General features: G+C 38.4%; 1 protein-coding gene across 1 annotated transcript in view; it reads right to left on the reverse strand.

Moving 5' to 3' along the window:
- LOC149788943 (uncharacterized) overlaps positions 1-12,574 on the reverse strand; it is a 60,118-nt gene that overhangs the window by 19,343 nt on the left and 28,201 nt on the right. The window contains exon 3 of the mRNA XM_089975086.1: positions 3,248-3,399. Within this exon, the coding sequence (XP_089831212.1) occupies positions 3,248-3,399 (152 nt within the window). The remainder of the gene's footprint in view (positions 1-3,247; positions 3,400-12,574) is intronic.

Below are 12,574 nucleotides of genomic sequence, written 5' to 3' on the forward strand. Positions count from 1 at the left end.
TCAGGGATTAACTATTTCTGATACACGAGTCTGGATTGTAGACGATCGCATCGAGTGGTCAAATTTAGTTTATTTAGCGGTATCGAAGGTCAGAAAAATATCTCAATTACGTAGAATTATAATTCCTGAAATCGTTGATAAATTTAACATCATCGATGATGATATAATAAGAAAAAAACTAATCGGATACAAACAATTTGATAAAAAAAATAAACGTGACTTTGATCTTGATGTTGAATTTATTATTGAGTTAAAACAGCAGCAGAATAATCATTGTGCAAGTTGTAATTGTATAATGTCATGGCGGTATCTGAAAAATGATCCAAGACAATTTACCGTAGATAGAAAAAATAACAATCTTGGTCATACACGAGAAAATATCATGTTGACCTGTCTTGAATGTAATCGACATCGGGGTGCAGGCACCAGTGCTAGTTAAGTGATCGAAATCACTGAAGTGATTTTTGCGGTAGTTGTGTATCCGTGGGGATTACTTGTAATTGTTCACGTACAAATCCGCGTTGAGGAGCAGCCGAATCTAGTCTGTAGATTGCGGGTCTACCTGAGGATCTAGTTACGGTGGATATCTTATGCGTGGTAACACTCCAAATAGGATCAGTCGCTCTTTTTTTACCGCCTTCAAGTTCGCCGGGCTCATATAAATATCTAACTGTAACATCACCCAATATTTTTTGTTTTTCAATATCTTTTCGTTGTGTTGGTATATTTTTTTTGTGACCGCGCTAATGGGTTTCATGTTGGTTGTTCGTGTAATCTCATTATTTAATGCAGCTATCACGCTTGGTAATCTTGCCACCCATTCACGAGATCTCGTATCCTGAATCAATTCCTTCGCGTATTGATATCCATATAACCGCTCAGCGAGTGTTCGATTAAATCGCTCAACAATTGCCTGATCACGATGAATTGCAGTATGCCCTCGTCGTATTTTGGTATTATGTTGTTTCATCAACGATGATACTGGACCAAGAAATTCCTTGCCAGGATCAACCTGTAGCAGCTGTGGCCATCGCAGACCACCTTGTGGTCCGAGTCATCGTTGATAAATTCGTTCAAACGCATCGGCTACTTCAGCAGCTGTTTTAGTCGCTAACGGTTCTGCTTCTTTATATCTACTTGCAACATCAACAACAGTTAGCGCGTATTTGTACGTTTTTCTACGTACAGTATCATACGGTAAAAATAAAATATCAGCTTGATGAACTTCATTAGGAACACTGACACTGAAATACGCGTATTGAATTTCTTTAGGACGTGGTAGATAAATTTGCCATATTGCCTGCCTGGACAACCACGTTTTAGCAGTAGAATGTTTAACCGCTGCTGCATCAGCGAGTTTACCAATTGCTGCTTTACCCTTCCAGTATCCTCTTGGTGAATAATAAATCGATTCCATTATTAATTACCAGCCCCTAGCGCTAATTTACTTTTCATCGCAGATCTTACTAACCAATTAGCTAATGATTCTCTGATATTTCTATTTTTTATAGAATTTAATGCATGAATTAATTTCACATCTGCAATATGCCTATCTTGTAGATTTTTACTCTTATAAGCTACATCATGAACATGACAAGCTCGATCAATAGCGTTTATTGGTTCCTCGCCTGGTTTTGGTTGATCCTGATTATCAAGCCTGATATCGAGTCGAGTACCAGGACCGCAATAATTATATCCCGGTAGATGTTTTTCTCCGCTGTATTTAGCCCATGGAGCACCTGGAAACTTTGACATCAAATTAACAATATCACCACCGCGCTTATTAGGTAAAAACGAAAATTTCTTTCTACCGCATATAGAACATTTTCCACCATACGCTATTTTTTTATTTTTTGTTGTAACCGTAGCTAAATCAGTAGTTGGAGTTTTAACTTTACAGCGTAAACAATATAAATTCATGACATAATATATATGGATATAATTGATTTCTCAGCAACAAGAAAACGAGAGCCAGTTAAACACCACCCTGCGCTACCAAATTCCATCAGAATGATTATCATAGGACCATCTGGATCGGGTAAGACGCAGTTATTACTTAATCTGATAATGAGATGGTTGAAATGGGATAAATTGTATTTAGTAGCACCATCCGCTGATGATCAACGATGTTATGATGTACTTAAAGATTTCAATGAAAACGCACGATTACTGGATGAAGGTAATGATGTTATAGAGTTTATAACCGATATTGATGAAGCACCATCCGTAGATTCCATAGACGGATTTATTAATAATTTAGTTGTATACGACGATGTGATGCTAGATAAACAATCAAATCCAGCCAGAATATTTTCCCGAGGTAGACATAAAAATACAGACGTGATCTATGTTACTCAACGATATACACAAATTCCGAAGGTGATCAGAGACAACTGCAACATTTTAGTTGTGTTTAATGGCGTAGACACACACACACTTAGAAATATTCATCAAACTTGGTGTGGTAGTGACATGGATATAATTAAATTCAAAAATTTCTTCTCACGAGCGCAAGCTACTCCACATGGATTTATAACAATAAATCTACATGATCCAAGAACAAGATATCGTGTGGGTCTTGATAAAATATTTGGGTAACAGGGGTGATGATAAAATTAAATTAAATTAAACTGATATCATTCATATAATGAACAATTGTACGTGGCTGCGTCAACGAACCACTAACAAATGTGATAAAAAATGTCGTGGAGAATATTGTAAAAAACATAATTATCTTATAAAGAAAAACCCTCATGCTGGTTCACTAAGATGTGTTGGATGTAACAACGGCGTTAGAGGATTATATCAGATTTGCAAAAATTGCGGCGGAGATCAATACAGAAGTTTGATGATATATTATAAACACAGAAAGAACATAAATCCAAAAATAGAAAAACCACCATCAGAACTTGAATATTACTTGAAACATAGAACAAATAAAGATGAAACAGATGAAGATGAAACAGATGAAGATGAAAAGAAAAATATTCATCAAACTTAAAATTTCTTTACAACATGGATAGCAGCAGAGAGGGTTCGTCTACAATTCTGTTTGGGACAAACAATAATCGTAGACGTGGTATTGACCTCTATGAGTGGTCACTATTTTTTTTTGGTCCAAACACAAGGGTGACCACTCCCTTAAGTGGTCTGTTCACCCTCTCTGCTGCTCACAAAGAATCAAACACAACAAAACATCATTGAACGTGAAAACAGTTGTGCAAGCATTTGATTGAACTATTTTTACCCGGATTTGTATGAGGCTGGAGGACTTGCCCATTTGTTCCTCCTCTGCATTGATTGCAACAGCAGCAGGTGATAATGCATATCAGAATTCCAAGCCCTGCAAGGCTTCCGAGTACGATTCCGACGATGGCTCCTACTTGATACCGGGTGTACCTGATACGTTTTAAAAAAAATCGTTAAATGTTGTAAACGGTAAGGCGAAAACCTTCGACGTAGGTATGTAAGTAGGGTGGCGAAATGACCAAGTGAAAGTATAAATAGTATAGTTATTTATTTTACACCCCCTCACCCGTCACTTTCCAAGCAGTTAACAAAGGGAACAGTAAAACAGTTTTAAAGTCGTAATGGATCGATCTAGAACAGAGTTGTCGCTGGGGTGGGGATTCATGTCTATAAATTATTTTAAAACTTAGATTGTTTTCACACCGCGCATGGTGTAGAGGACATTTTTACTTTCACTGATGTTTTAATATCGTGTCCAAATGACATATATTAATTATAACTTTTTGTGGCTTTTAGGTTAAGCAACCAGGCGATGCTGAAGGATGGCAATGGTCAGATAATTCTCTCTCTCTCTCTCTCTCTCCTGGTGTAGCTGTACATATGCTCAAGCAAAATTAATCTAGTTTACATTATTTAAATATATAGCTGGCGTAACTTTCAACAGAAGAAATTCACGTGCTTTCTTATTGTGGTTAACTTTAAAGAAACATGTTAATTTTCCACACACAAAAGCCCCAACTGATTTGAGCGTGCTAACACAACATAAGAAAGTATCCACTTTTAATGTGAAATACATTACATTTTGTCCATAACTACGTTTGAAACTAGAACTCTTGTCTGTCTATCACTCAATCTTCACACGGAGTAGCAAGCATTTACCACTCATGACTTTGTTAGCACCAGTTTTTATTTGTTTGTTTATGGGAGTCTGTGGATTAATGTATATGTGCTCATGGTCTTTACTCTTAAAGATGCATAAAAACATGCAGATGATAAATACTTACAAATGCTGGTATTTTTTTCTTATATTACAGATTAATGTGATGCCTGTACGTCCTTTTGTTATATATTTGGTTTTACTAGTATTTGTATATGCTTGCTTTTTTAACATAGATCCCACGCTGTTTGAAGAACAATTTTCCAAATCTTTTCATGTTCTTTTCCTGGGTGAAATTGATTTTATTTCTTCTCCACGATCACTTATGACCTTTATTGAACGGAATAAAGCACGTAGGAAACGTGCAATTTTAAAATCGAAAGCTGTTTCTGTTTTTATACTCTCTCATATCTAAATTAAGTATATGCCCATGTACCAAAATACGGGTAGCATCACTCGAAACAAACATAAATAATATACATGTGCGTGTAACTCGTTATAATTGTTATGACTCTAGGTCTTAAACGTGTCATAAAGAAGTGAAACCAGTAATTTATGTAAAATCATCAAGCAATTTATTTCTCTTCAATACAAAATGAAAATTCAAGAGAAACTTACAGTATTTAATTATATCTCAAATAATCATAAATGCCTTACCTTAATTAAAAAAATTATAAAATATTCCGAATGAATTACAGTAATCTTGAATGTGCTGAACCAAAAACACTTTTTATTAAAATATTTTTCTTCTGTCTCAACTCACTCATGCAATCCAAAAGGTCGTTAGAGTCATCAATTTCCAGTTATCTACTATCCCACACCCACACAATACCAACACGACATTAGAGTGACAAACAACAAATTATCTATAATCCAACAATCACACTGTGCCATATACATGTTGTTGGAGTAACAGGTACCCATTACAGGATTTAGGAGGCTCGTACATAAACCAATACTCAGTGATCTGCTATCCGATACCATACTATTTCACAAGCATTCTGTTTGAGTTACAAATATCACGGCTATCTACTATCCAAGACCGACACCGTACCTTCGACACGTTTTTGGATTGATCAGTATTCAATGATCCACAATGCAGTACCCACATTATACCATCAAAACGCAGTTGTTTATAAGGAAAGAATATGGATGTCATTGAGGGATAGGGAAGTTAATGTTACTTAAAAGGAGTTTAAATTCTATTTTATACTTCTTTTTAATCATCATACATTGTGCGGTCAGTACATGCGCGTTGGTCGCCTTATCCAACAACGTGTTGACGATATTGTATGAGCGCTAGATAGTTGAACATTGGGTATTGCCAACTGAAAATGATTCCTGGTGGTGTATTGTGGATGTAAGATAATATGTTACTAGGTTATCAATCATTCCACCAGCGTATTAGTATTATAGTATGTGTAATGGATAGTAGATTACATTTTGTTGGTGACTGTACGTTTTCATGGCAAAGTGTGTATTGTTCACTCCAACAGTGTGATTGATGATGGTATATTATATTGTATAATATGTAAATGGATGCTCGTCACACTAACGGCATGTTGAATAATAAGTGTGGTAGAACTGAAAATAAATTATTTTAGTAACGAGTCCAAACATTTTTATTTTCTTTTTATAAGTCGGCACAGTCCATGCCTAAACAATTATACTACTTCAAAGTAATTAACGCCTCAGAATTAGCTTATATTATCAATTGAGTGGAATTGGACCTTTCGCATTTGAATTGCCGTGGACTAAAGTTTTTGCACATTCACACTTACATTTTCTGTCTGGTCTATTCTATTACAAACCTTAGTATCCAATTCACAACACAACCTTTTAAAACGTTCATAGACTTCTTCTGTGTCTTTCTTCACTCATTGTTATTTTTGTTATTTCTTTACTTTGACACGTTTTTCCTCATCTTCTTCCTAATTTTATCTTCGTCTACTTTTTTCTCTTTTTTGTCTCTTTCTGGATGTGTCTGGTTTCGTTCTTTGGATAGGGTACCTCTTCTTCCTGTTCGGAACCCCTCTCTTCCTCTTGATCCTGCTGTTTCTTAGGGCATTCTAAAGAAATGATAGCAGGTATCTTGATCCTTGTCTCTTCTGGCACCGGTCCTGCCTTTTTTTGACGGTCTAGATACTCTGTCGCCCAATGCCCTTTCTTATTACAGATATAGCAAGTATCATGACTTTTATCTCGAAGGAGGGGAGTTGTCCGTCGAATTGTCTGAAGACAACTTTCTATGACACCTCACAAAGCTCTGATCAGAAGTTCGATCTGTGTGGGGTCTTCGATCGTTCTTGTCGGTTTGAAAGTGAAATAAATATTAGGAGGGAAGACACTGGCCCTTATATAAGGAAGACCCTAGTCTGACATGAATATATCATGGCGTTCATGTAGTCATTTGACTTTTGCAGTCAAGATGAAACGATCGCATCATGTCGTGGAGAAAGGAAAAGAAGGTTAGAGGCAGAAACGTGATTTATTGCCTCGCACAGTAGCCGAAGTCTTGGCACAAATTCATAGCAGTGATTTTGAAGATGACATGAGTGAGCCAGAATTCAGACCCGGAGATAGTACACCTAACCAAAGTTCACCTCCACCAGTAAACCCTCCTAAAAAATACTACCACATTCGAAAGACAGAAATGCGCTGTTCTCAAAAACTTCAGAACCACGGCTTACACGTACACGGTGAGGTTGATAGATTTCAAGTCCGAAGTACCGTTGGAAACAGCAGAGGAGTTCATCACCGAGGTATGGAATTCTTTGCTAGCCACAAAGAAACTGCAATGTGAAAAAGACGATCGCCTGAGACTTTCCATTCATCACGACAGTTTCAAGTCCCCCGTTTGTATCGAGTTTAGCAGTGCATCAGAACTGTCACCGTCAAAAGTCATCGACAAAATTCAACACGTGCAACACCCCAACGACAAGTTTCACATCGCCGATGGAAGAGCCACACTTTTCATGATCCACGTTTCTCTTCCCAAGGGACCGGACAACGCAAAAAGGTGTTACTGGTGGACAACCTTCCTAGCATCAAGCGTAGCCTTGTTCAAATTAACAATCCTCAAGATCGGATCCGTTTAGCCCGTACCATCCTGGTGGGACGACAAGAACGACACGGTAGAATGGTAAAGAGCTTGGCAAACAATTAAAAAATCGAACCGAGCCAAACAACAACGAGAAGAAGAACTCCTGTTTCAGCAAGCAGGGCTATCCAAAGACACAAGCTGTGGCATTCCTGAAATGCAAAAATTGCAAAACGTCATACCTCCACGCTACACCTTGAAAATACGCCCTCAAGAAGTACGCGGACCTCTGTTGTTTCGACGCAAAGATTTTAAAAGACGGAAAATACATTCACGTCTATCATCATGCTATTGCCAGTATCACTGCATTACTGGGATATGGATATTATTGCGAGAAATGTGACTATACCTATAAAAACCTAGAGCAACACAAGCATTGTGGAAAGAAATGTGAGGAATTTTCGGCCCCATAACCCTGTCTCGACAAAGGACAAGAACGAGTGCATTGCCCTGCTTGTCAGCGCACTTTTGTTAGCCCTGCCTGTTACCAACAACATCTAAATACGCAAGGCTCACAGCAGAAAAGTGCCTGTCAACTCATGAGATTGTGCCCTACTTGTGGGCAAGTCATACGTACCAACAATGCCAGTGCTCACGTATTGTTCAGGGAAGAAACGATGTCACATTTGTCACCAAATCGAATGCTACATTCGAAAATACCATTCCAAACACCAAGAGGAAGACGATGTCCAGAAGAAAGGGAATTTCATCGTTGTCGATTTCAAATTCATGCAAGAGACCGGCATTCACATATCTAATTTTTGTGTGCCTCATCGAGCGTATGAAAAGTGCATCCAAGAGCCTATCTTTAGTCATTGTTCTGACTATGCCAAGGTAATGACTAAACAGTTTCTAGGGATACGATGGCCAGTTTCTTTTGAGATACCATAAGCAACCAAGTACCGAACGTCCTAAAGTGACTTTGAACGGAGCAAAAATCATTTCCATGCAATTGGGACAAGTACAGTTTAAAGATTCGATGAGTTACTTGGCCATGCAATTGAGTCGAATGCTTTGGAATGACAGAAATGGCCAAACCGATCCTGAGTTTAAGCACGTCGAGGAAAGTTACAATTTGGTGGACCCTTTGAACTCACGGGACAGTTTGCTACACCACGCTGACGAGGAGAAAGGAGAAGAAATCAAATACTTGGACGTATGTTCGCTGTATCCATACGTGTGCAAATATTGTCGGTTTCATCTCTGTGCAGAAAGTACACTTATTGCCTCCGACAAAAAAAGGTATAAAAACGGGCTACCATGCCACGCTCTTTATCAGAAGTGATACAACAGACTCAGTGGAAGGAAATCAATGATAGTTTTCAAACAGTGGAGGATTACCGACACTTATTACAAAAACTTTCTCCATTGAATTAGGGTCGACGTATGGTGTGTGTCTTAGTGACATGCTTTCTGATATTTCGCGTATCAGCCGATTCCTTGTGGACTCTTTAAGAACAGTACTTGCCACCAAATAAAGCATAAAAGTAGCCCCTTTAAATGAGCACGAGAAACTAGTTTTAAAAGCCTTGCGTTTTCATCTTGATACTTCTCGACCTCTACGGGGGAAAAAGATTCGTCAACTTTTAGGTGCAGAAGATGCGTATGACAATTTTTGTATAGCTTGTGACGTACACCCTCACTGGACAGATGTACAGGACTGGACAAATTGGGGTTTCGAGGCATGGACTAAAGAAGTGGACAATTATGCCCAAGAGTTGTGATCCTCAGTTCAAACATCCAGTGAATAAAGCAACTTTTAAACCTGTGCTAGTCACAGTGCTATAAGAAGAACCTGTCGCCAAGGACAACCACTCCATTCAGGACAGGACTGTCATAGGCATTCCCAAAAGATCATTCCGGGAGGACACCTGTGTGACTGTACCCAATGTATAGACTTTAAATCATGTTGTACAATCACTTGTTTATATATCACTTTGATCGTTTTGATGTGTATTGTATTGCTGTACTTAACCGTTTGGATTTTATGTGTTTTTGTCTTTCGTGATGTTCCATTTTAACTTGCAAAACACTTGCCCTGAAAAAGTACAAAACTCTTGTCTTGTCTGTCTTCGTGTCAAAATTGACATTCCATGCACTATGGTTACCTCTACTGTCTCTGCTCCCTCTTCCTCCACTTTCAAAGTCATTAACGAACACTTAGATCGCTTCAGTTAGAAGGCCTTGTATGTTCGCCATCCCTTTAACATGTTAATTGCTGGACTAGCGGTTCAGGAAAAACCGAATTTGTCAAACGTTTGATCGAACATAAACATTATTTGATCGATCGTTCAACTCAACGAATCGTGTGGTGTTACAAAAAGTGGTAATTGGCGTACAGCCTCTTGCGAGAAAGTCAAGGCGTTTCCATCGTGTTTGTGGAAGGCATTCCTAACGAAGACGACGGAATCGTGTCTGACCCCAGTCAAACCCATCTGGTCATCTTCGACGAAATGTTAGAAGAAGACGAAGAAGAAATTAAACTGTAGTTTACGCGCAAAGGGCATCATCGTAATGCCAGTGTCATTTATATTGCCCAATTTTCCAACAAAGTAAAGCCCACAGAAGAAGATAAGCCCCCAGCAAGCAGCTTCTACCCACAAGAGAGACACTAAGGCCAGGACGCAACCTTACATTTGCAAACCGCCAACTGCAGCGACGGTGTCCGCGTCTCCAGTAGCCTCAGATTCTTCCACTTCTTCGTTGCTCGTGATGTCAGCCAAGTCCAATTTCACACCCGTTCTTCCTCAGTTGATGAAACAATGGAAACCCACGTCTCCAAGAACTCCTCCTCCAGCGGTGACACCCTCTTCCTCTTTAGCTGCAGTGGCAGCTGCTCACAAAGTTCCTGCTCACAAATTCAAAGTCCAAGAGAGATCGGGAATGTTACAGAGTGATACCTGTAATCAAGTTGGTACGACGTAAAGATAATCAATGGCGTCGCGTCCCAGTATAAAAAAAGACCTGAGGCAAAAACTGGGAATCAGTGTATTTGTGGCTCTGAACACCCAAAGATCTCACCATCACCCCAGAAGCCATCCCTCTTCTGACTCCAAAGAAACGAAAAGGAAAGGACTGCCTCCTCGTTTCGTCAAATATGGGGACATGTTGTCCGTCCTGTCCAGAGCCTGTCCATAAAGAAAAACAAACTAATTCAAACAACCTCCAAAGACTTTATCGATACCGTGTGCCAATATTATTTGAACGTCTTGAAAGGCATGATACCTTTGTCTAAACACCAGTAAAAAAAATGCTTAGCCAAACATCATCACGTTCGTCGTCAAATCGTTCAAAATTAGAGACCCATTGAACAAAAGAAAAAGATGTTGGTACAACGTGGAGGAATTTTGCCCTTGTTGTTAGGACCCATGCTGAAACGAGGATTGGGAACAATGCTGGGACGATTCATAGGAGCAATATAAAAAGGAAGAAGTAGATAAAAGGGGACTTTTGGGTCCAAAAACCTCAGACGTGACCACTGAAATCGATGGAAAGACGAAAACTGACTTTAGTGCCTTACAAACGATGGATACAATATCATTGTTGACAAGTGCAACAGACCACGCATTTGCCTCCAATCCTCATTTGACCGTGATTCCCCAGTTACAACACGAATTACAATCGTTGATGGACCGCAGCGATTTGACCGAAACAGAAAAATCGCAAAAGTACGGTCACCTCTTTCAACGACTACAACTATTTCACCAGAAATCTTTAGACGAAACAGCTCTGCCCACTCTGAAAGATTTTAAGGCTTTGATGAAAAGTCCATCACCATCATCATCACCACTACCACCTCAGCGGTCAAGACAGGCATAGCGTCACGAATGTCTCAGGAAGAAGAGGTACTAGAGTCTTTCTTGGCCCCTTCTCCACTCCTCAACGAGAAAAACTGAAACATTTGGTTTGAAAGATGATGTCCACTCCGCTTCCGACGTATGTTAAAAAGAAAGAAAGGAAACATAGAAGTGAAAAAGAAGACCAAATCCATCCCCTTACCAACTCCACCACCGCCACTACCTTCGACTTCTCCTCCCATGTCACATCGGCCATGTAATGCTGTTTCCAAACCACCATCTCGCCCCATCCAAATAGCATCAGAGAAGAGTGGGTGTCACGTTTGCCTGCCCGCGATTACGTAAGTCAGGAACAAAGGAATGGGTTAGCGCAATGAGTATGTCGACCCTGCACTGTTATGGCGATTTTTGTTTGTACAAAAGTCGCCTCGCTAGGTGTTAACACTCGCATATAGATGTTAGAAGCTTTGTTCTAAGAACAAAGGACCCTCAACGCTATTGTACATCTTCCCGCTTTGACAGATGGCCTGAGGCTCGTCTGTTAATCTGGATAGACTGGGGGTAGAATTGATATCCAATCAGAACTGAGGAAGGGTGGGGCCATCAATTCGAACCAGAACTTAACAGTCATTCAGACTGATAACGAATTAGTGATTTGTAAGCCGTCGTACTGGTAAAGCAGAATATACTCACTCCGAGGGAGCCACTCGTGATTTGGTGGGAAAACTCTTAGTACATTCTAAGGACAGAAAGCTTCGTAAAGGTCAGTGAGTTATTTGCTCGATTGTTGCAGAATGTTACGGCATTGTAATTGTAATTAAGTGCAGTATGTATATCTACTTACTAGAATCGTTAGGACGTAGAATTACCCTTTGATTGTTTAATTTACATGCGTACTTGAGAAATGAGCTATGATTATGTAGATTGCTCGCTCGTCAGAATTGATATTGTAATACGCTATTTAGTTACTTCATAGTACACTAGTGTATTTATTCATGTGATATTCTAGATTTTGCAATTGTTGAATTAAATTGTAACTTTGGAAATAGTTGCAGTGTGTAAATTTAAATAATATGAATATTTGAATATTTGTGTACACTTATGGGGGAGTAGTGTACAGAAATGCGTCGGATTATTGTGATATTGTTGAGAATAATGAGATTAAGAATATATATATATATATATATATATATATATATATATATATATATATATATATATATATATATATATATATATATATATACATACATACATACATATATATATATATATATATATATATATATATATATATATATATATATATATATATATATATATATATATATATATATATATATATATATATATATACATACATACATATATATATATATATATATATATATATATATATATATTGATGTGACGCAATTTAGTGATTTCTGTAAGATAAGTATGATACCGCTCTTATTGCATCGTTGTTTCTATAAGAACGTGTGTGTTTTTCGATGTGCACGAATGCGTGACCAAAGATGTAGATAACCTTGATCTGATGATTGATTGATT

Source organism: Sinohyriopsis cumingii, chromosome 11 (assembly GCF_028554795.1).
Source record: "Sinohyriopsis cumingii isolate HCF-2022 chromosome 11, ASM2855479v2, whole genome shotgun sequence".
Taxonomy (NCBI): Eukaryota; Metazoa; Mollusca; class Bivalvia; order Unionida; family Unionidae; genus Sinohyriopsis; species Sinohyriopsis cumingii.